Source organism: Quercus lobata, chromosome 6 (genome assembly GCF_001633185.2).
Source record: "Quercus lobata isolate SW786 chromosome 6, ValleyOak3.0 Primary Assembly, whole genome shotgun sequence".
In the NCBI taxonomy this organism is placed as follows: Eukaryota; Viridiplantae; Streptophyta; class Magnoliopsida; order Fagales; family Fagaceae; genus Quercus; species Quercus lobata.
Genome location: NC_044909.1, coordinates 52,715,668 through 52,741,165, shown reverse-complemented (window position 1 = coordinate 52,741,165; position 25,498 = coordinate 52,715,668). Strand labels below are relative to the sequence as shown.

Sequence of the window (25,498 nt, the reverse complement as noted above, 5' to 3'; positions counted from 1 at the left end):
CAAAAAGAAATAGAGACCAACAACATGGGCGGAAGGAATAATAATATTCACATCACAAAGACCATCAACGTCATTTGAAGAAGATAAATTTTACTCATTCTGAATGTTTGATTCATACATGCTCATGTTTCAGGTGAGCAAGCTCTCCCTTTACACTTTCCACAGAAGCTCTAAACCGCGCTGCCTCACCAGTTGAAGCTGCATCCATCTCTGCAATCTTAGACTCTTTCTCTGCAATTAGCACCTGGTAATATGTCTTCAACACTTAGTCCAACTCAACATGTGAATTTTTTTAAGAAATTCAACAGCACTAAGCTATAAAAATATGCTATTGAGTTAAAGAAATTACAATTTAAAACAAGCAATGCCCTATACTATTTCCATTTTGTTGATACCCTTACACATGCATGCACGCAAGCGCGCACACACACCCAAAAAAAAAAAAAAATGTCATCCTAATTAGAAGAGTGTCATATTAGGAGCATTCAGTGGATCAGCTCATAGAATTATTTACGGGGATGTTCTTTGATTGGTCTTGTTCTTGGGGATTCACTTCTACTGATTCCGTTCCGTTGTTCTTAGATTCCCTTCTTATTTGTACATAGTTTTCTTTCTTTTGTGCTTTTGTATATATTTTTTAGCTACTTCATTCTTGTTGAATGAAGTAGCCTTTATGAATAAAATTTTTATTACCTATTAAAAAAAATTTGACTCATATCTCTAGCAGTTTAGCAAGACGTTCATGCAACAAAAAAACAACTACAACCTCACCCCTATCTTATTGTTATAGGGAAGGAGGGGCCATTTGAGCTAGAGCGCATTGCAGAACAAGAAAATAATTCACTACACTGCCGCTTCTCTTTTACTCAACATGAGTCAATAATAGAATGAACCTCATTTGAATAACTCCTACCTGTAGTGAAGAAATAGTTTCAGTAGCTTTGCTTCTATCAGATAGCGCATCAGCAAGTTGAGCTTCCAAACTCTCCAAATTCTAAAGAAAAACAGAGGACAGTTCTGAAGCTAGGGCAAAAAATGTTGAATGGAGCAGTAAAGAAAAAACAAAAAATTCTCAATGTTTTTTTTTTTGGGATGAGTAACAATAAAAGTTCTTAATGTTTAGCCATCTGAATGCAAATTTACCTTCTGATGTTTAGCAGAGAGCTCAGCTATTGAAGCTTGCCTTTTTTCATCTGCAGCTTGAAACAATCCCCGCATGTCTTCCAACATCTAAATATAAGCAAGTTAAGATTCACCATCACAAGCAACAATTAAGACAGCAAAGGCATATCAATGCTAGAAAATTTTCAACATGGAAGAGCGAAACAATAATATATCAAATCAAGTCAAAGAGATACAAAAGCCGGTCAAAACACTTTGTTATGTATGGTGATTCAATTGTCATTAACAGAAGTTTTCTGTAAAGTCACCAAGAATTGTACGCTTGGTCAAAATATATTGATGCAATAAAAATTAAATCTTAATACGGAGGCAGTATATTTTATAAAGCACTTGAACATCTAAAGTATAAAATTGAGGTTATACCCTCAGAAGATCCATTATTTGGCCAAAACAAGAACAGTAACCAAGGTATACAAGCATAACATCCATAAACAGGGTAGGTATCTCCACGTGCATGAAAAAACAGGGGATTCTATAAGCATCAAAGCAAAGTTTTGAAAGCCAAAAGCCAGCCTTGTTAAAGATCTGCATACCTGCTCCTTCTCCATTAGTGACTGTTGAAAGGCCTCAAGAGCACTTTCTTTTGGTTCCAATGAACGCCGCAATTCCTCAATGGTGTCTCGGAGTCTAGATTTCAATCATGAGAAGAATGAAAACAGGACTGTAAATATAAATTCTCAAATTTTGATACTGCTTTATGGAACTGCGGAAAGACTTGAGCTTATGGTACAAAACTTCAATTAATTTCCATTTACAAGAAACTTTTTTTTTTTGGAAGGAGTGGGGGTGGTTAACGGAAAAACAGATCTATGATGCAAAAAAAACAAATGATGCTATTGTTTCTCCCATCAAATGTATCACCACACCCACAAATGTACCCAACCCACCTGCAAAAATATACAAACATGCACAAGTTTCTCAACTTAATACATAGTTAGGGATTTTACTTATTGTTTGTACTCCTCAATTGTTGTCTCTCTGCATCCATTGCTTTTAATGCATCATTTGCTTGTTGCCGTGTCCGCTCCAGCTCTTGTTGCAATGCTGACTGTTGCGATGATGCTCGCTCAGCTGTTTCACTCACTTCACGAAACCGGACCTCAAGATCATCTTTTTCCTGAAATTGACAATCTCCAAATAACACATGTCACTTAATTTCGGGCAAAATATGATAATTTCTTTTACTACTTTAAATAAAAGAAGAGGAATATAGTATTCAATGTAGTGTGTGTATCTATATATATATATATATATATATATATATTCTTTAAGCTTTTCTCTAAGTTCTGTGTTCATTTTTTTCAAGTGAGGCAACTTAGTGACAATTATCAGTTTCAGCTCAAATGCATTATTATAAAATCACCCATACATGTCACTCCAAAAATGGCCATGACAAAAATAAATAAATGCATGAACTCTAAATCCTCTATATCCGTTTACAATGGGTCTATCTGTTTTAATGAAATATATATATATATATATATATATATATATATATATATTTTTGATAGGTAAGAAAGATGCATATTCAAAAAACTGCTAAATGCAAAGTAGCACCAGCATATCAGAAGTACAAAAAAAGATGGACAAGCAAAAACATAAAAAAAAACACTAATTACAAAGAAGAAGAGAGCTAAGGAATAAAGGAAGAGAATCACTAAATATGAGCCCCCAAGCCCTAGCCCAATCAAAAAGGGAACCAGAAAACATAGCAAGCAGTTGGTCATCGGATCTATCCAAATCCTCAAACGTCCGCCGATTGCGTTCCCTCCAAATACACCACATCAAACACAATGGAACTAAATTCCAAATGTGAGATGAATGCTTCCCCAACCAATTCCACCAACCAAAAAGAAAATTTGACACCGTACATGATGGGACCCATGAAATCCCAAAAATTCTAAAGACAAAGCACCACAACTGATAAGCCTTTCCACAATGTAACAACAAATAATCCACTCTCTCCCCACAACAACGACACATAATACACCAGTCAACGAAGTCAAAGCCCCTAAGCCGCAAGTTATCTCCCGTGAGAATCCTATCCCATGCGGCTGTCCAAACAAAGAAAGAGACACGCTGGGGTGCCTTAACCTTCCAAATACCTTTCTATGGAAAAACAATAAAAGAAGAACCACGTAACTTATGATAATACGAGTGGATAGTAAAATCCCCGTTCTTTGTCAACTTCCATCTCATACAATCACCATTAGTCACTAAAGGTAAATTGGATGCCAAGAATCGAAAGAAATCATCCACCACATCTGCCTCCCAATCATTAGGACCCCGAATGAAACGAACATCCCAAGTTCTCCTATCCCCCACTCCTTGACATATCAAAGATGATTCTACGGAAGTCTCTCTGTTTGCAGCAAAATTGTACAAGACCGGAAAAGCCAAATGGAGAGGAAGATCTCCACACCACCTGTCTGTTCAGAATTTCACTCTATCCCCCACCCCAACCTTAAACTAGACATTTTTGCTAAACACTTCCTAGCCCATCCAGATACTTCTACACAAATCACACCCATGAACACCCCTTCCCAACTTAGAGGTCCATCCCCCCCATTCTTCGCCAAATTTCAAAGCTACCACCCTCCTCCAAAGCCTATTCTCTTCGATCCCAAAACACCAAAGCCACTTTCCTAGTAAGGCTTTATTGAACGTGGTCAATTTCCTAATACCCAAACCGCCATTAGCAATAGGCATACACACCTTATCCCAACCCAACAAATGTGCCTTAGAGTCACCCCACAAGAACTATTCCAGGAAAAAAAAAATTCCACAGCAGAGAGATACTAACATAAACCTAAATTTTTCACTGGTTACATCAATGTAAGTAAAACCTCAATAAATTTCAACGGAAGATTTTTTTCTAGTAATATTTCCTGTCAAAGCATAAGGTTTTTTTACTTCTTTAAATTTTAAGTCTACAACAGGACCTTTGACAATATAAAGGTGCCCGTCAAGGTTCTGTGAATGGTGAACCAGCATTTTACCAAATCAGGAGACACAAAGTGCACTGCCCATTAAAAAGGACAGGCACAAAAGCTGACACGCTCTAACAATAGCATTATTTCTATGGAAACTTTTGGAACTCACATAGGATATTTAATAAAGACACCACAATAATATAATTATCTGAAAATATCACAGGAGATACGGTCCCCAAAAAGATGCAGTTTTAAGGGCAAAGTCATATTAGAGGGCATTATTTCAAGGATGTGCTTTACTAAAAACCTCTCAAAGATAATGTGTCTGAATATGGAAACCAGTCACAAGCATTCAAAAAGATACAAGCATTCCAAATATGGGAAAAGCAGAGAAAATCAAAGAACTGGCTTAGAAGCTTTACATTTAACAATTAATGTGCGTCAGAACAAGTTCATCCTAAAACATGGCAAGATGAACAGTATCATGAAGTTGCAAACCAAGGCAGAAAGACCAAAAGGCAATTTACCTTTTGAACATCTTGTATCCGTTGTTTTGCTCGTTTGTGAAGCCTGCTAAATTTTGAGTCAAGTTCGGAGTACTTCTCTTCACGGTCTTTTATTTCTTGATCCAACTTCTGTTGAGCTATGTAATGAAATGATGCTATGCATTCAGACTAAGATAAAAGGTTCTATAAAGATGACACTGTGACTTTGGTGAAAGATGAAACTACAGATTTTCTCTTTCAAAATGCCCACCAAATAAAATAAAATAAAAAGTCCTCAGCCTCCACTCTACAGCTAAATTTTTTTTTTTTTTTTTTTTTTTTAAGATGCAGAACTGGTTGCAAAGATATAATGTAGAGATTCTGTTTTATTAATTGATTTCTTAAAAATAAATAAATAGAGGGTGAATTTCTAGTATTAAAAAAAATGTAAATATATATATCTGCTCCACGGTTTGCCAACTTATATACTTAAACAAATCTTATAACACAGATGAAAGAGTTCGAACAGATAAAAATCTGACCTTCAGCAAGCTTTGCAGAGAGCTCTTGGGCTTTTGCATCTGCTTCTGAGTATGCCACTGTAAGATGCTTCAAAGCCTCCTCTGCTGCATTCCTAGTCTGTTTTTCCTCCAAAAGTTCTCTCTTCAAAGATTCTATCCTTTCACGAAGTTCTTTCACATCTTCAGATTCCCCACCTTCGGTCTCATGACTCTCATCTGCCTTTGTCTGTTGATTAGACACACTACATTCTGATTGACTATTTTTCAAATCCTCAAATTGGGACTTCAAGAATTCATTCTGAAACTTCAGCTCGGTAACCATTTGAACGAACTGATCATGAGAATCATCCGAACTTGGGTTGACATCCTCAGGCAACCCATTTTCCACAGCAATATTTCCATTGCTCACGTAATTTGTGTCAGGCAACTGTTTCTCAGATTTTAAATCATCAAAAGCATGACTTTCCAATTCCAGCACTCCAGCGGTATCACCTCCTTCCGCTTCCATCTATGCACTATTCAGTTTCACTCTTCTGTCCACATCACCTGCAACATCACACAACTTATGAAAAGGAGCTAAACATTACGTAATCAAATATTATTCATAAAAAAGACTACTCAATGTACATAGAGGAATCATTTACAGAAGTGCTCTGAAAAAAGTGTGGCGCTTCCATTCCCTCCACACAATGTCCACATCAAACATAAAGGGACTAAGTTCCAAATATCCAAAGAATGTTTGCCAACCCAATTCCTCCAACCAAACAAAAGCTCAATGACCTTTTCGTACAATGTAACGATAGATGATCAACTATCTCCCCACTAAACATTGATATTACACATAACACATCCAAGATGGTGCCACAAAGTTATAACTTTTTACTACCTAAACGCAATCGAAGCTAAGCAAGACAAATAGACTAGTAAGAACCACACTACTCCATCAATTTTGGACCGACTAGGAAATTTCAAACTAGAGTTATTACTGATACAAGCTCAAATTCACAGAATTATGATACAATTACGCCAAGCATCAATATGCCACAAATTTCATAGGTTTGCAAATTTTAGTTAATAGTAACAATAATTTAAGTGGATCTCATTATTAGAGAATTCTCATTTTAAAAAAAAAAATCTGTCAGATCCGAGATTCAAAAATCACGGAAAATTAGAAACACTTGACAATTATACTGATAAGTAAAATTAATTGGAATTGTGATAAAAATAAGGAGTAAGATCGAAGGGTTTGGCAATGAGTGTGCATGTACCTTTCTATAATGGGAAGTTTGGGGGATCTATCAAATTTGGAGGGAGTGAGATCTTCGATTCGTCGGTGTTAGAATTGGAAATGGGAGACGACGTCGTTTTGGGGGGGCCCTTGTACCTGCTGCTGCTGTGTTTTTTTTTTTTTTTTTTTAATTAACAAAGAGAGTCAGGGCCAAGGGGAGAGAGACTAGCTGAGAAATCAATATGGTTCCGACTCCGGAATACGCCAGTTTTCCAAGGGTTTTTTAGTAATTTTCTATGCTTCATTTTTCATTTTTCTTTTTTATTTTTCCTTTTTTTCTTTTTGGGGCTCCATTTTATTTAAGTGCTTACTTTCTTTACCTGTTTTGACCAAAAGGGCCGAAGCAGGCTACTCGGCCCACTGCTCGTTCCAATTAGTGATGCATGATTTGAGAGTAATTTTAAGACCATAATTTTTGTTACAATTTGTTTATGTAGCAAATTGTGAGTGGTGGAGTAAAAGTGGTGAATCCACAACCTCATCATTCATGACTTGTTACAGGAGCAAGTTATGATCCTAGCATTACTCATAATTTTATGGTGAAATCTATTTAACTTTATTATGCAATTGTCTTGCATTATAACTAGGAGAAATTTTGGGAGGTTTGGCGTTGGTTGGTGTCCTGCTTGTTTGGAGTTTGCTCTTGTTGAGGACTCTGTTCTTTTGTAGTTTGTTTTTTTGTTGCTAATAAAATTTTTCTATTCATCAACAAATAAAAAAAGATGAGAAATTTTTGGAAGGAGAGCTCAGGTCTCTAGCGTGTGTAGCCTAATAATTTAAAAGGAAATTTGATTTTATATATATTAAAAAAAAAAAAAAAGGGTCTAATAAAAAGAAGAAAGATTAATACAGTTTGTTGTCAAATAAGGAACCTAAGATTGAATGTCACCTACATAAAAAAATAAAAATGAAAAAAAAAAAAAAAAAAAAAAAAACCTAAATGTATCTTCTTCTTCTTTTTCTTTTTTCTTTTTTTTTTTTCTTTTTTTTGATGGGAAAACCTAGTAGTATCTTAATTAATGGTGAAAATAATATTATGAAAAAGACTTTATAAGTTCAAATTATATCATATCTCCTATTAGATAAAAAGTTTGAAATTACAAGGGTCCAATTTCTTTTGAGTTCTACGTATTAACCTTTTGGGGACTATGAATTGGTGAATGGTTGTTGAGGATCAAAATGTTACAAGTATCAAGATCCAAAGCAAATGGGCCCTCAAAAATGAGGAAAGCCCAATCCATGAGCCAAGACCCATTTAGAATGGGCAAAAGGAAGCCCAAGCTCATGAATGGGTAAGCCCTGGGCCTTAGGAAGAGAGAGAGAGAGATAGGCAAAGGAAGTTTGGGCTTGGCCCTCTGTAAAAGGAACTCCCAGGGAGCCCAAGGAGAAGAAAGGGACTAGACCAAGATACCTTGGAACTGTCAAAGCCAGGGAGGGGATCATCAAGAAGTGCAAGAAAGAATCAGATAGGATTTGAACAGCTCAAGGAGGCATACCCATAGGCACAAGGAACAAAGAAAGTCATGTCCCATCAGCCGCCCATAACTCAGAAGAAAAGCTTTGGAAACAGTTGGTGACTTAGGAATCAGCACCTAATGAAGGGAGCCTAGTACCTCGGGAAAAGTAGGAAGGTGAACTATGAAATAAGGTGGTTAGAATCTTTCAACATGACAGGGAGAAATCTACGTATTTGAAGAAAAAGGACTTAAAAAGGGGCTTTGAAAAGTCTCTTTAGAAACTTTGGGAAAAGGAATGGAAGTCAGCCCCATCAGGACCCCCCATAAGATGAAGGTCAGCTGGGAACTTTTTGGAAGGTAACCTCAAAAGAAGAATGCAATGAGAAAATAAGGAAAAGACCAGCCACCAATGTTGCTGACACAACATTGGTTTTGGTACCTAGGACAGCAAAAGAAAGGAATCAATGATATACCAAAAACCCTAAAAATGTACTATAAAAAGGAGGATTAAGTCATCAATAAAAGGCATTCAACAACTATCAATTAGAGCAAAAAGAGCATTAGAGAGACTCATTAAGCTTCAGAAAAATAAAGAGAAAAGGAAGGTATTGTAAAGGATCATGTAACAAGTGCTTGAGAATACACTTGGATTCAAGGGGATTCAAACATCACAAGTCTTGGAAGCCTAGAAAGAGCTATCCAAGTCTGTGACTTTTAAACTTATTTGGACCTCATGGCATATCCCAGTGAGAAAAAGGGACCAATGTACTTAAAAACATAATATAATGACTTATCACTCTATTTTCTGAGGATCCCTGATGTTCTTACTTGCATTTTCTTAATAATTCTTTTACTGTTCTTCAGCCACTTATTTTACAATACATATATGTTTGCATGCATAAATGTTTATGTTTTGTAGGACCCATGTCTTGTACACAAATTGGTTTGTGTAAGGTTGAATTTATTCAACCATCTAATTGGCTTTATTCCGTGCCAAATTTGCTTGTAATTCAGCATTTAGTAACCCTGTATTTAGGTGGGTTTGATGTAAGGGTAGTGAGTGAGATAGAGTGAAGATTGCTCAAAAGTGTGCAAGAAAATAGAGACTCGCGGCTGGTCCTCGCGGGTGACTCGCGGCTGCAAGCCGCCAGACGCAGCACACGTGCCAAGCATGCTGGAAGATGAACAATCATGCTAGCTGGAGCACTACAGGACAAAACAGGACAACTGGCCATACGGTTATCTCGCGACTGGATCTCGCAACTTGGTCAAGCCGCGAGGTCAAGCCGCGAGCCACCCCTGTTTTGTAAAATCTGACGTTTCACATTTCTCTCCCACTACAGTATAAATACCCCTTTTACCCACGATTGTGAGAAAGCTTCCAGAGAGAATTTTGAGAGAGAAACCCTAAAGAAAAACAAGATTGATTCACCCACAATCTATACCTTAGAGTCTCTTCAAATTCCTCAACTCTTTTCCTCTCCATTGTCAAATCCTTGAGAGGCATTATACCAAACCTGATTCTCACCATCATCTTCACTGTGAGACAGCTGTTTGGATTTCTGGGAAGCAGTTAGGAAGGAACCAATCTTCATTGGTTGATGCTACGGTCTAGTAGCGGAATCCGGGAAGCTAGAAAATAAAAAGGTTCAGCGCAACCTCGTTGGAGCAAGAAGCTTGGAGGGCTTAGGTGCACTGGGTAGATTAGGCTTGGAGGGTCTATTGTTGTCCATGTATCCCAACTGTATTTTCTAGTGGATTGTTTACCACTTGGAGGGCGGCGGAGAGGTTTTACGCCGAGGGTTTCGGTTTCCTCTTCGATAACACATCGCGTGTTTTCTTTGTGTTTGCATCTTCCTTCCTCTTTATCTTTGCCTTTTTATTATCTGCTGTGGATTGTGTTTTGTTTTGGCTTAGATAGTTTATACCAATTTCATATTATAGCATATGTTAAGTTTCCGCACACTAGTTGTTTGACATATTGCTTGAATTGGTTAAGTTGTAATTTGGGGGTCTAAACGTTCAAGGGTGTTTATACACGTTTTTGAACTTTCAGTTTGTAATAAGCCCAATATAGCTGCAGTGAACCAAGCCCAATCCACCACCTATTAGACATTATTTCTTTGGAGGCCTAAGATCCTTATCATCATTTGGGCCTGGGTACTGTCCAAAAAAGAACCCACGATGGTCAATCCTCTTCTTTTGTCCAATTCATGTTGAAGATTTTATTTTTCACGAGTTATGTCTACATATACTATCACTTGGTTTTAAATCTCATTTGAACAAATAAAAAACCGTAACTAATTTTAATCAACATGACATCATTTTTATCTTTTTAGTTCATAAAACACAAATCTTTATCATGAAATTAAACCTATCTCCATTAATATATGAATTAGCAGCTTTGCCAATAAGTTTCATGGTTACTTTAGAATAAAAATTATCTATTCCACTTTGTGTGTTTAACTTTATTCTCTATCAATCACAACTTGCCATGTAATTTGTTTGACTTCCCTTATAAAATAATCAAAGTTCCTTTTTTTTAAAAAAAAAGTTAAACACATGTCAAGTTGTGATTGGTGGAGCATAAATTGAAATACAAGGTGGGACAAATGATCTTTATATATATATATATATATATATATATTCCTAACAGCATAATTTATGCTAAGTGTAGGGACCCGTTTCGCAGCCCAAGCCCAAGATGTATGAGATCTTGGCCCAATGAGCCCAGTACAATAAATTTGTAGAGAGTGGGTTAAAGAACTAGACCTTAATGAGTTGGACAACAGCTAGTACTGAATTAAATGACAATCAAACACAAATAAGAGATTATGATATCAATGGACTTACAGTCCGAGGAGGTCACACTTTTATAAATTGATCACAATTGGGCACAAAAACAATTTAGATTGCTACAGTGTTCTCTTTCTAATTTCCGATCCTTTCCTCATGGAAGGTCCCTTACGTTATATAGTTCCCTTCAGATCATCTTGAACCTACACTTATTGGTCATTTAAGCCCTTACTTGAGTATCTGTCCCATCAGACATCCTCTTTGGCTCTCTATGAGTTGTGGTGGCCAAGGCAGCACTGTTCAGGGGTTTTCTCCACATAAATGCGGTCAGAAAAGTAGATGTAGTGCATTTAATGCGGTGGTAGTAACTTTCCCTTAGATATTTTTAGATTCCCCTCTTTTTCGTATATTCATGATGCACGTCTCTATCAATGGAGCTTCTTGGAAGGTCACCTTAATTGTTGGAATACATATCTGAATTGTACTTATCGTATCCAAGGAGTTATTCCTCCTCAAACTAACTTTCCATTCGTATCTTGCTCACTAAATCCTGAGTCTGAATCATTCATTACTATGTGCTCCTCCTCGGATTGCTCATGCTCTCGGCATAGACCCAAGACCTAATATATGATTTGGGCCCTTAACCCTACATTAAGAATCTTATAGTTCAATTAGCATATTTTTATAACTCAATTATCATTTTTTGGTGTTTTCAATTGTAATGCCTCGATTCAAATCTCCATCCACATCTATAAAAGAAAATAAAAGCATAATTTATGAAGACAGGTGGGATCCACTCCCTAAATTACAGGAGCCATTTAGAATCATTTGGTCATTGGTGACTTTGGTCACCCTTTATCCCCACATAAGATGCTAACTGTTAATTTAAGGATTCTGGTACACATCACTTTCATAAACGCAATTTGAAGTTTGACCATGGAGCATATCAAGTTTATTTTCTCTAATCTGATCTGAAAGCTATTGGCATGGTTTGTTTTACATGCATCTGAAACTTCTAGTTCTCCCTGATTTTATGCATGAGAAACAAGAATTGAATGCCAGGTGCTTTACCATTTGGTAATGTTGTTCTAGTAACGTTGTTTGTATTTTTTAGAAATACGTATAGGTGAAAAAGTGCGTAAAAATACATGTAATATTGTTTAAATATTAAAAACTGTTGTTTAAACAACGGTAACAAACAGCCCTATTTTAACAGAAGGAAGTTGGTGGGGGAGGATAAAAGAAACTTCACTTTCAGATATGTAAATTTTGCAATATTGGGAACCTGAACAATGTGTCAGCATAAATTACAATGGACTACAAATTGCTCATCGCATTTCAAAGTTATAGGAGCATTATATTTTGTTTGTATCTAACATTCTGGAAATGATAAACCCTTGTCCCTGTCCCCCTGCTTCTTCGCAGACCATGAATTGCATTGCCATTGGCAAATGACATTTACGCCTAGCCACATCTCTTAAGTGCTTCCATCATTTCTTTCCCGATCCTGACTCCTGCCCTCCTGAAAAATCATACACAATAATTTAATAATACATTTTGAGAAAAGGCACACACATTTTGTGCCTGCCTCCAATACAAGATAACATTGGAGGTAAGCCAAACCCATTATAGGAGTGTCACCATTGTTTTATTAGCATAAAACCAAATCAGAGGACACATGAAAAGAAAAAGTCTACAATTTGAAATTGTCTACTTTAGATTTGAAGTTTCTTCAGAACTAAGAAACTACAGTAAGGAGTACTAACCAGTTGATCTTCCATCCTTAAAATTATCAGCAACATGTTCGAAAAAATCTTTGGTAGCATCTGCACATAGCAACAAGCATAATAATAAATGATACAGGACAGGTACATATTATAAATAAAAAAAATTAAAAAAGTAAAATTAGCCCATCTTTTTTCACATAGAAAATGTTAAATCTGACAACAAAAAAATTAGAAAGCCAAGGTTATTAAAGCAGGACATTCATGTATTATCCATTCAAAAATGGATGCAATAGCCACTTTATTGACGGAAATTGTTTCTATACCTCTCAGAATCAAACATGGGACACAAATATATTGCTTTAGAAGAATTAGAAATACTTATGAAGTCAATCTTTTGGACCAGGTGAGGTTTTCGTACCAATCTAATTCCTTGATAAAGATTTTCTTTTTTTTAGTGAGAAAGGTAATTAAAGGTTCCTTTAAGTTTGTTTAGCACGAAGCAACTAGTCTTCAACAATAGGACTTCCAGATTCTAGGACAAGCATTGAAACAGATAATTGGAGCTGTCTGATAATATAATTGTTTAAATGAGGTTGCTCATGTTTTCTAAGATAAAAAAACATCCAAGTTTTGCACATATAAATAACTTACCATGCTTCATTGTCAATGACGGATCTTGTTCATCTACATATCCAATCACTTTGGCCGGAATTCCTGCCACCATGCTTGGGAACCCAAAAAAAAAAAAACATCAGTTATATATTTATTACAAAGCTAATATAATGGCAATATAATGATTAGAAGAACTACACTGCTGATTATCAGAAATTATTTTCTACCTGTGTGGAGGGACATCTTTTAACACAAGGGAACCAGCAGCTACCATTGCACCTTTACCTATTTTTATGTTCCCAAGTATAGTTGCACTGGCACCAATTAGTGCACCATCACTTACTTTCGGATGACGATCACCAACTTCTTTCCCTGTTCCTCCTAAAGTTACACCCTGAAAACATTTTTCTATAATAAGAATAATTTGATCTTGAAATGCAATTTCCAAAGTATTTGATGCAAATGAATTCACAGTAATGGGGTTGAAGTCTTTATTCCTCAACTCTCTTTCCATTGATAAGGACCATAAGGGGTTCACTTCTGTATCCTTATTGTAGTTCTTGGATTTTTTTTCATCTTAGAATCTAAGATTTCATTTTGTTCTTTTCTTTTGTGTATCTCTTATATACCTCCTGTATACCACAGCTATGCCCTTTTTTCTCACACGCACACACACACATATATATAAAATAATTGAATTGTTACAACAAGGGGGAGGGGGAATTCGAACTCTAGTTCCCCTCATAAAGGAGAACAAACAATACTACTGAACTATAAGGCTCTTGACAAATAAATTTTTTAGCTACTTAAATTAAAGTATATATCTGATGCAACCACATGAAGATACACTGGTATGTGACAAAGATTTATTTTGATCATTTTCTAGGAATTAGTTACAAATTGAAATTTTAACTCGGAAATTTCAAAAATTGCAATTTAATTGGAACAAAGTTAAAATTTTTGGGGCATTCAAAACTTCTGACATATCCTTTGTTAATAAATTTTAATATTTTCTTGACAAAAATTCAACATAATTTCCTTGCTTCATAGCAAAAAAACTCCCAAATTTAGATCTTCTTAATGATTCAAGCATTATTGAATTCTTGAGTTAGTCATAAAAAAATGTTATTACCTAAGTCTTGACTATTCATTTCAAGCATGATATGCTCAAGAAGTCATTCAACAGACATTTCTATATGTGAAAATATTAAAGCTTATATTACCTTCTTTTATCTCCCAATTCTTCACAAGAAGTTCTGATGAAATAATTGTTTAGAAAGTAAACAAACAACACAAAAAAGAAAAGAAAAGAAAAAAGAAAAGAACACCTAGTAATGTGTTTTCATAAACTACCAGGTTGCTTGCAACAAAGATAACTGAACTTTCTTCCCATCAAATAATGGGAACACAACAGAGAATGAAACTGACTTACATGCATCAATGAAACTCTATTTCCCACAACAGCAGTTTCACCAATAACCACACCTGTACCATGATCCAATAATATTCCCTCTCCAATTTTTGCAGCTGTCCAAAACAGCAAAACCTTAAAATCCCTTTACAATTAAATAATACTGCCAAACTCAATAATTTTGAATAGCATAGAAAGTGTAGTAGAAATAAACATACCCGGATGTATGTCAACTCCAAAAACCTGAGGAGGAAAAGCAGTTGACAAATTAAACGAGGATAGATAGAAAATAAGATAAAGGGGTGAGAGGGGGATTGAATCTTAAAACAGGATGATGCTGATCAAAGATTATCCATTTCTTTTTCTTTTTCTTTTCTCTTACTCATTTTTCTTGCCAGTGAGCTTTAGCTCAAATGGTACTTCCTCCTTCCTCAATAATGAGGTGGAGGGTAAGGTCATGGAGTTAAGAAAGTATCCTTATTTACTCTTTGTTTGTAAATAACTCATCAAGTATCATCAAAGAAAGTACAAACTACCTCACTGATTCGGCTTTGCAGTGCCAACGCCAATACTTTTCGTCCTTGGCTCCACAATGCATGTGCTACTCGATGCACTTGCAGAGAATGATATCCCTGCAATAAAACATAGCTCACAACATCAAGTGTGTACCTTTTTCTTTTCCTCTCAACATAGCTCACAACCAAGATCAACAAATGATTGCAACAAAATAAGGGTCTTTTCTAGAAGTACCTTAAGATACAACAGAACTGAGCAATATGACAAACAAGCAGGATCCCGATCTTTAAATGCCTGTAGAAAGAAGATTTCCAGATGCTAAGACATATTCTACTATTCCATAACAAAGATTACTCATATACTTTGGAACCCTGATTGAGTTACCTGCATATCTAGGCGGATTGAATGTTGAATACCTGTGTCATGCAATATCACATCAAAAAATATATCCATCAGTTGAGTTGCCAACAGTGTAGGGTTCTGCAGTCTATTGGCAAGAACAAACCCCAAGGCTTGCTCTAAGCAATCATGTGACATTATACTGGCATATAAGAAGCTACTCAAAATCGGCTCCTTCTCTGCCTGCAGTAATGTGTGTCAACAAATATATGAGGATGGATTAAACAAAGCACTGTTCCAAATCCTAATTATCTATGTTTCTACGTGTGTCTACAATCAAATTAGGAATCAAATCTTACTATAGGCCATATAAGTAAGATTTCAGAGAACCCAGTTTCAAATCAGTGCTATTACCCCATCATTGAAAAAATCACTACCCATGTTTTAGTTAAACAAATTGGTGAACATAAACCAGGCTATCCAAATACCATAAAATTCAACCTAAAACGATATCTCCAGCCAAAGTCAAACAGATGGTATAACCAAATGACAACCTTAAAAAAAATCACTTTCTGTACTAAAAAAAGTCAGTTTCTAAAGTAACACCAATCCTACTCAACAAAAAATTTAGAAAAATAAAACTAAAGTTTCAAACCAAATGTAACAGCTCCAAATTTCTTAGGGTCAAACATTAATTCGGCTTATTTTGTTCATTGTATAAGAGAACTTGAAAATTTTGATGCTTTAAAAAAACTGTATATTCTCTTCAAATGAAAAAAAAACATAGTTTTAGGTACAGTTCCTTAACTACTATTCCTTGTGCAGTTCCTTTTTCAACCATGTGGTTGTATTGACCAATGAATTATATGGTTGAATTTAATTCTCCTTCCAAAAACAAAAAACTAATACTGTTTCTGTTTCTGTTTCTGTTACATTAGTCAGTTGAATTTATTTGGGTATCTAAGTTTTGCCAATTTCTTAAACCATAAACCATAGAAGACCCATCACTCAGAACCCAACAAAGACAAAAACAAAATGAACAAAAAAGAAATATTGGTTAAAACTAAAAGCTCAGTAGTACCCCCAACTTAGCCTCTTCTTTCACAGCGTCCCAAATTGGGTCAGCAATCAGGTCACCCGAATTAACAATCGAGTCAGACTCAGGCTTGGATATCCCCAATGCATAAACCGGAAAAACTTTCTCTATTCGGTATTGGGTCCTCTTAGATTCAACAAAGCTCGTCTTTTTCAGCTCCTCCTCTTCATTTTGATCACCACCTCTAAGAGTTAACCGCTCTGAGAGCATTTTAGGAAGAGAAACCCAGCTCTCATCGCTCAGACAAGCCATGTTAAACCAAAATAAAGAAAAAGAAAAAGAAAAAAAAAAGAGGCAGAGCTAAAATAAAAACGGCTTCTATGGTCTCAGAAACATGGAAAAGACTTTATGGAGTTTGAAGATAGTGTGAGACTGAGTGGTCCTTATTTTGAGGTATGGCTTCTTCAACGGCTGCGTTTCTTATAGTCTCAACTTTCAACCAAAAAAGACAGAAAATGATATACTTTGCGACTGTCATGATAAGCATGCATTATGGACGGTTCACATTAGGCTCGGTGCTTTTAAATTGGGCCCTTTGTTGTGTATCTTATTTCTTGGCTGCCTTTTGCTTTGCCTCCTTGATGGTGGGGTTCTCATAATTAAGCCCCAAAACTCAAATTTGTTACCATTTGGTGTCAAAGATTAGGTTTTAATTTTCAAACCCACTATCCAAAAAAGGTAAAATTAACATGATTGACAAATTTCATGTGCAGTTTATTTACATAAATCACTTATTAGTTGAGGTTCCATAGTTGATCTCAAATTTTGTGATTAAGACTTTATTTGTTGTTGTTATTTACATATTCACACGCATAATGCAATGCAACACAAACATTATTATATTTCCTCATTATAATTATTTTCAATTGTATGTTTTATTCGTCATTGCAATCACGTGAATGCATTTACAGTTTAGTTTGCAGCAATTACATTGCATATAATACAAACATGACACGTGTTTAAAAATGATCACATGTTAATCTTGTATCCCATTTAACACATTGAAGCATTGAATAAAAGTTTTACCCTTAAATGTAGTTCAATCCTATGTTATATTGCTATGGTTTGTGCATCCAAGATCAACCCAGGTATGGATCTAGGATTTTAAGCTAGCGGGGGCCGGAATAAAAAAATTAAAAAAAAAAAACTCCAAATAGGCATCAATATAGTATTAAAAATTTATAAATACTCAAAATTGTTGTTTTTAAATATATTAAGATGCAATCATTTACCAACAAGGATAAAAACTAAAACAAAATAATGGTTTTTTTTAATACTAGGCTGGTTAGGATTTTTTTTTTTTTTTTTTTTTTTTTTTTTTTAAGTTAGAGCATTTATAGTGGTGGTATTAAAACTTTTAGCTTTTAGCACCTCAAAAAGCCACTTTATCTATTTTATACCTTACTTTAACAATACATCCAATATCAAATGTTCTTTTTTTTTTTATCACTTCATTTAAAATAATTAAACAACTCATTGAAATAAATAAAGGAAAGTGAGAAAATTTGAGTTTTTAATTGAAGGAAGAGTTATAATCTTAATAAAATATTATATTTTATTTTTAACAACTTGTTATAGTCAACTACTTTTTATACTAGTTTATTGCAATTGCAAAAAAAATTAGCTTTAGTTTCTCCAATAACATATGATTTTTTAATTCTTTGGTGGTAAAATAGATTTTTTTTTTGGCTAAAATACAATCACTATTGTGAATATTTTTATTATATTTGTTAAGTTTTTGACTTTTTTGATTGGATAATTGCTATTCGAGTGAAGCTAGTTAGGCTTATTGAGAAAAATAGCCAAAACTACAAAAATGAAATATATTATAATTAAAAAGAAAATTTGGACCCAAGGGGACGGGCTCCCTTGGGCCCCACTTGGGTCCGTCCCTAGATCAACCTAAGTTATTTTCAACCCTGTTATGTTTTTTTCTTATTCTATTTAGTACTTTTCTAAGTTGGGGGATGGTAATAAGTCAATTTTCTAACATTGTTAACCCTTTGGAAAAAACAAGAGTTTTTTTTTTTTTTTTTTTTTTTTTTTGAGTCGAGAAGAAAAAAAGAATTGGATATTCATTGTGTTTCGGTGGATACCATATTTAATTAGAATTCTAAAGGTGATGAATTATTCAAGTAAACGCTTGTCCTTGATGTAAGCAAATAGTGACATAATAGACAAAATTGTCATAATCAAATTGACTGGGTTTGAATTTAATTAACGTGGCACCTGAATAATTATGTTTTTTTTTTTTTTTTTTTTTTTTGAGAATCAATTATGTTATTATTATATGGATTCAGATCTTTCATTGTATATTATATTCTGCAGGTGGGAATTGTTTATTGAATATTATGGAATTTATAAATGTGGGTAATATTTATTATACACGCACACCCTGCCAAAAAGGAACAAGGCCTGAAGTTTAGCCACGCCTGGTCCACAAGAATGAACTCTCAATCCTTGTCCATTCAAATAATGGACACACTCTGCTGCCCGGCCCAACCAACCTGTCAACAACAAGGCTCCAAATTAGGCCTGAACGCATCAGAATCCAAAAGAATCTGATTCTACCGCTATATGATGCTTAAATTAAGAACTCTCTCTCCCTTCCATCATTGAAGGAAATAATTAAAAAAACACATTTGGTATTATTAAAAAAAAAATTACCTAAAATCTAGATCCTACCCAAAAAAAGACTAAAATATTTAGGACAAAATTTAGCTACAAAATTGGTTGTAACTTTTTTTTTTAAATTTAGAAAAAGGTAAGACATTACAATCTTACTCAATATTTTTTTATTAGAAGTGAATTTTGATAAATTTATAATTGGATTACAACTTCTTCTTATATACTTCATACTTGCAAAATTTTTAAAAAAAATTTGAACATCAAAAACTATGTTATCAATAAATTGTTTAATTTGCAAGTTTTTATAGTTTTAAATTATACATAAAACATAAGCTTATAGATCATATAGAAAATAATATCCGATTGACACAAAATTTGATATGTGTATTAAGAGCATAAAAAACATACAACTCAATGGTTAGATTTTCAAAATATCTAGTGATGTTTATTTTATTGAATAAGATTGTAGCTAACAGTTACAACTAATTTTGTAGTTAAATTTTGTCCAAATATTTAATACAATATTCCTTCAACGACTAATAATTTCTTTAAAAAAGACCAGAAATTATTAATGAGTAGGCTAGTAATTTACATTATACATATGCTGCCTAGTTTTTGTCCCATATAAAGTGGGTTGAGGTCCTCTACAGAGCAAGGACAAGATAGAGTTAGAGTGGAAAGGGACTAAAAAGATTTGCATAGATTCCTCAGCCAATCACTCCTCAAGTCCGACATGGGAAGCAGCTACTCTTTTGGAAGAAGTGGACTAATTTGCATAGATTATATTTAGTTTTGTTACTTACTAGAAGTTTTTTTTTTCATGATATTTTTTTTGCAAATGACCGTTAATCATTGAACAATACTGAAATTATAAATATAATATATATATATATATATATAATTTAAGATGTTGGACTTTTGATTGGTCTTATAATATTTTGTCATATAAGTTTTTGATGCCCCACAATTTTACACCTTAATATTCTAATATTTTTTGTTAATTGAGTTTAAAATATATTATATATTTAAACATGTAAGGGGAAAACACCAGTTTAATCCCTACATTTTGAGGTCACGGTCAATTTGGTCCCTACATTTTGGTAGTAGTCAATATGATCCTTATTATTTTCAAATTCTAGTCAATTTGGTCTCCACCATTAACTCACTAACGGAAAATGCTTAGGTGGCAAACGGTTTGCATGATTGGCACCCATGTGGCTAACATAATAATATAAAATTAAATAATTAAACAGCAAAAATCCACATAAGCATTTTAATGAAGAAAAAAAAGGCTATGTCAGATAAAAAAAAATCTAAAAATAATAATAATAATTGAAAGAAAAAAAATTCAAAAAAAAATTTCTCAAATTTTTTTTTTTTTAAATTTTCTTTTGTACTCTTCTAGTTTCTTAGCTACCAAACACTTACCCAGAAACACAACAATCTGGAAAAAAAAATAATATTAGGCTGCACAAATTTGCCCCGACTCCTTACCATTCACCCAAATTCTTAAATACAACCTAACAAAAAAAATCCACATCACTTGCACCCTCACCCTAAAGTCAAAGAGAGAAAGGGCAACTTCAGATTGCTGTGGCCATAAACGATGGCAAGAAAGCCCAATAGTTGAACGATGCTAAACTGCAGCAGTGTGACATGCTTGGGCTGAGGACAAAGGCAAATCAGCCTCTATAGTGGATTTCGTTGATGCAAAGAATTTGAAGGAAAAAAGCCATTTGAATTTCATTTGGGCTGTCTGTTGGTGTGAATTGACTAATCGAAGTGCAAGGCATTGAGAATCTCCAGCAAAAGCCTTTTGGCCTTTGATTCTGTGACTTTTGTTATTCGGAGAGAGACCAATAACGTTACAAAAATTGAGACTTTTCTCCAATTGTTTCAACATGATAATTTAGGATTTGGGTCAACTTTAGAATGTTCAATAATATACTATATAGTTTGTATTGAATCTTTTCAGTGCTTGGGTTTTCAGAGATGAGTCTTAGCTTGGACAATTTTATTGAATTATTTCTTGTCCAAGTTTTTTGCAATTTCTTTACGTTTTATGTGTTTGGTATTTGTTCAAGATATAGAGGAACATTTTTTTATTGTTGTGTGGGTACTATGTTTGGTACCTAAGAAAGTGCAAGAATACAAAAGAAATTAGAAGAAATCGAGGATTTACAACCCAAAAAAAAAAAAAAAAAAATCTTTTTCTTTAATTTTTTTCATTCAATTATTATTATTTTTTTTTAGATTTTGTTTATCTGACATGGCCTTTTTTTTCTTCATTAAAATGCTTATGTGGATTTTTGATGTTTAATTATTTATTTATATATTATTATGTTAGTCACATTGGCGCCAATCATGCAAACTATTGCCACCTAAGCATTTTCTATTAGTGAGTTAACTGTAAAGACCAAATTGATTGGAAGTTGAAAATAACAAGGACCATATTAACTGCTACCAAAATGTAAGGATCAAATTGACCGTAAACTCAAAATGTAGAGACCAAAATGGTGTTTTCACCAACATGCAATTAGAATCTTGTCACGTCTTATTTATTTAAGTGAAAAAACAAACAATTTCATATACAAATATAGTCATAATATATATTTATTAGCAATTATTATTATAATTATATATTTTATATTTTCCCGATTAAATCTTATGAAAACCATTGGTTAGAAAAATGTGTACAACAAACTTGAACCCATCTTCAATCTCCGTCTATACCAAAAACTGATTGGTATCTTGGTCTGATGATAAAGAGTTATCATCAAGAGCGGACGCTATAAGTTAAACTCTTTTAAAAAAAAAAAAAAAAAAAAAAAAAAAAAAAAAAAAAAAAAACTTGAACCCATCTCCTAGTTTATTTACAAGTTATAACCAAAAAAGAAGCCTTGAAGTTTCTCACTTGGTCAGCATGTATGAACTCCCAATCCTTGTCCACTCAAGAAAATGGACAAACTTTGCTGTCCGGCCCAACCAACTTTGGGACCAACCTATCAACAAAGCTCAAAATTAGACCTAAACTCATTAATCCAAACGAATATGATCCTGCTGCTCCCATGGGCGGCGCTAGATGTATTTCAGGGGGTTCAAATGAACCCCCTGAATTTTTATTAAAAAAATATTTTATATATATATATATATGTAATATTTTTTTTACCGGTTTAATTTATCATTAAAAATATTTTTGCACATTGTGGCTTAAATCTTGCACATCCTGATCACATATCAATTTTACTATTTTTTTCCCTCAAATCACTAACTTTATAACAAAAAATTATTATAACATGATAACAATACACATACATGTATCAAACTCTCTGTATTTCCTGAATATTAGATTATATTAAGTTATATTATATTTACACTATACATGTATATCATACTCATACACATCACAATTCACACAAATTACTTTATAACAAAAAAAAAAAAATAATTCACATATTATACACATACGCATAACTAACAAACACTCACTCTTTACTCTTAGAATTAGAGATATTGAGATAGTCAAATAGAGAAGAGAGATGAGATGAGATTCATGAGAGAGATTTAAGCATTTGATTAGTTAAGTAGACACTTAGTGTATTATTGATGTATGAATGTGTGTGGTTCTGTTAGTTAATAATTCATACAATGTAAGTGAGATGAGTTTTGTCATTTAGTTTAAAACATTTTTATAAAAACAATGACAAATAGATAGTGACAATCGCATAAAAATAAAAATGTTATACAAATTCAATAAAATAAAATGATATTTACCCACATTGACAATAAATAATAACGATTGATAATGAATTATCATGTGGTGATTTCAAAATATAAAAACTTATAGAAGGATATTGTAATATTTTATGCATTTGCGACTTTTTTTTTTTGGGGTCGATAACTAAATATATTTAAGTTTTTTTAAATTCTGTTTAATTTAACTTTCTAAATGACCCCCTAAAAAATATTATTGGATTCGCCACTGGTGCCTGCTCTGCCCTTCAACTTTGCTAAACTAAGCTCTCTCTCTCTCTCTCCCTCACCATTGAAGGCAATAATTATTTTCTTGAGAGTCGTAGGAAATAATTAAAAAACATATTGTAGTATAAAATAAAATATATAAATTCCGTAAAAAGTAAAAACCTAGATCTCCTACCAAAAAAAAAAAAAAAAAACCGAGAGCCAAATATTTATTACAGTTTTACCCTAAAGTGAGGTCTCATCTCATCTTCATCATGCGATTTTATGTTGCATGCGTGACGTGACAGTGACACCCTCTTACCATGATTTTAATTTTTAATTGTCGATTTAGCATATGTAAAATCTTGACCTCACAATAGTGACAATAAAGTGAATAAACCATAAAAGAACCTTTTCAACTTTTTCAAGTCTTCAGTGACTATATATAAATTAATGATTTGGCGAGTAATTTATACATATTATGCCTAGCTTTTGTCCCATAAAAAGTATGTTCACAATGAGTTCGTGAGTGGGCACGGAACTACAGTGGGCAGGGGGCCATTCCCCCCCCCCCCCCAAACCCACACCACCCCCACCCCCCAAAAAAAAAAAAAAAAAAAAAAGCTAGTGTGTGTGTATATTATATATGTTGAAATTTTAAATTTTGGTCCTAATAGACACCCCATTTAAAAAAAAAAAAAAAAAAACTAGTATATATATGTAATTTGAAAAATTAAGATTTGCCCTTAAATATATATATTTTTGTATCTCCTCTGAAATAGTGTCGAGTTCCATTTTGATAAATGTGTTGAAATGTTTAAGAAACACTTATTTTATATGTAGTATTTTGTTGAATATGAAATAGATGTTAGTTTTTATTTTCATAAAAAAAAAAAAAAATTTGTTTAAAGCTTTGCGCCCCTCAGGTTCGAATCCTAGTTCCGTCCCTGTGAGTGGGGGTGGGAATCTGTTGATTGAGGTCCTCGAAGAGTCGAAGTAGAGCAAAGACATGGAAGATAGATACATTTAAACAGTGGAAAGGGACTCAAAAGATTTGCATGGATTTCCTATCCAATCACTTCTCAAGTTCGACATGGGAAGCAAGTAACTACTATTTTGGGAGGTGCCAGGTTACTGACTAATTAAAGATTTTGTTAAAACTTAAAAAGTGTAATTTTTTATTAGTAAGTTGCCTAGAATAGACTTACTAGTAGTAACTATTTATGACACAATTTTCACTAACTATTGCTAATTTTGTAGTGTCACGAGTTGGTCTAAAAGTATTGTTGCTATAAAAGCCTCATACGACAATTTGCTATCTTATCGAGTTACGAAAAAAGAATGTAAAATTTTTTATATCTCTAGCATTGCTTTTAGATAAATCAATAGCTATAATGTACTTTAGATGCACTCTACAATGCCTTAAAAAATAAAATAAAATAAAATAAAATAAAACTAAATTATAATTTTGACTCTTTATGTTTTAAGGTGCTTTCATTCTGGTCCCTTATGCATAAAAATTTTCACTTTCATCCAACAAGTATGTTATTGTTTTCAATTTTGTCCTCATGTCAATCTTCATTAGTGATATTAAGTGAAACCAATATTTTTATATTTAATTTCCATTTGAATCTCTACTTCCATTGCAGTCGAACATATATTCCCTCTTAAAAAAAGAACTTACCAATCTTTGTAAGCCCACCAAAACCACTTATCAAATCAACCAAATACCTACTCCAAACACATTCTACAATACCATTCTCAAACGCCCATAAAATGATAAATACCACAAAAAAGCAAGCAAACAAACATATTTTAGGGAAAAAAAAATCTGCTCATTCTTCACTATGGAAAACTACAAAGTGTAAGTGTTCAAAGATGATAGTGGCAACTAGCCAACCACCTGCAAATTCCAATCGTCACTCATATCATTGTCCAAAATTCAGAGTCATCACTTATTATATCTTTGAGATTGTGTCAGCAACAAATTGTCATCACAAAATGGTAGCATTTGAAGATGACGGCGGTATTAGGTATGCTTGGATTTCAATGAAGGTAAGTTTTATATACAATGTAAAGTATTTTGATATAGAAAAAGGAAATAAATTAAAAAAAGATAAAATGATAAAAAATTTATAATTTATAATTAAACTGAATTGACATGGATTAAACAATATTCAAAATGACATAGTTTTATAAATTGAAATAATTTCGTAATAATTTTGAATTTAGATGGTAGTATTTATTATTTAATGACCACAATAATACACAAGATGAATACTTTGAAAAAAAAAACCTCAAACATGAGGCACAAAATAAAAATCTTTTAAACATAATTAACCAAAAAATAAATAAATAAAACCAACATAAAGTTTGGAAGTGTAATTCAGTTAAAAATTTTCAACAATATATATTTTTTTTTGGGTTTTTGCCCCTAATTTCAAAGGTTCCTTATTTTTTTATATAGACCAAAAAAAAAAAAAAAAAAAGTCAATAATTGGACCACCATCCACATATGAAATTCCAAAACGCCGCATTGATGTCCTA

The 25,498-nt window shown here is 33.4% G+C and overlaps 2 protein-coding genes across 5 annotated transcripts in view; both read right to left on the bottom strand.

The window, feature by feature from the left end:
• The window catches only part of LOC115950712 (protein GRIP-like), a 51,906-nt gene extending 45,349 nt beyond the window's left edge, over positions 1 to 6,557 (bottom strand). For 3 of the 4 annotated variants that reach the window (XM_031067947.1, XM_031067948.1, XM_031067944.1), the window contains exons 1-8: positions 6,390 to 6,557; positions 5,143 to 5,667; positions 4,643 to 4,758; positions 2,130 to 2,299; positions 1,716 to 1,809; positions 1,144 to 1,230; positions 914 to 994; positions 119 to 244 (exon numbers count right to left, since the gene is read on the bottom strand). In XM_031067947.1, coding sequence (XP_030923807.1) covers positions 119 to 244; positions 914 to 994; positions 1,144 to 1,230; positions 1,716 to 1,809; positions 2,130 to 2,299; positions 4,643 to 4,758; positions 5,143 to 5,629 — 1,161 coding nt within the window. In that variant the 5' untranslated portion in view covers positions 5,630 to 5,667; positions 6,390 to 6,557. The remainder of the gene's footprint in view (positions 1 to 118; positions 245 to 913; positions 995 to 1,143; positions 1,231 to 1,715; positions 1,810 to 2,129; positions 2,300 to 4,642; positions 4,759 to 5,142; positions 5,668 to 6,389) is intronic. The other variant, XM_031067946.1, reaches the window with a different exon arrangement.
• Positions 6,558 to 11,899: 5,342 nt separating this feature from the next.
• LOC115950839 (serine acetyltransferase 2-like) lies at positions 11,900 to 16,815 on the bottom strand. Its single transcript, XM_031068096.1, has 10 exons — positions 16,349 to 16,815; positions 15,313 to 15,510; positions 15,163 to 15,222; positions 14,949 to 15,044; positions 14,631 to 14,655; positions 14,434 to 14,528; positions 13,229 to 13,395; positions 13,041 to 13,114; positions 12,429 to 12,488; positions 11,900 to 12,184 (listed from the first exon to the last, which is right to left on the bottom strand). The coding sequence occupies exons 1-10, from the start codon at positions 16,613 to 16,615 to the stop codon at positions 12,153 to 12,155; spliced, it is 1,074 nt and encodes a 357-aa protein (XP_030923956.1). The 5' UTR covers positions 16,616 to 16,815; the 3' UTR covers positions 11,900 to 12,152.
• Between the last annotated feature and the right edge of the window lie 8,683 nt (positions 16,816 to 25,498).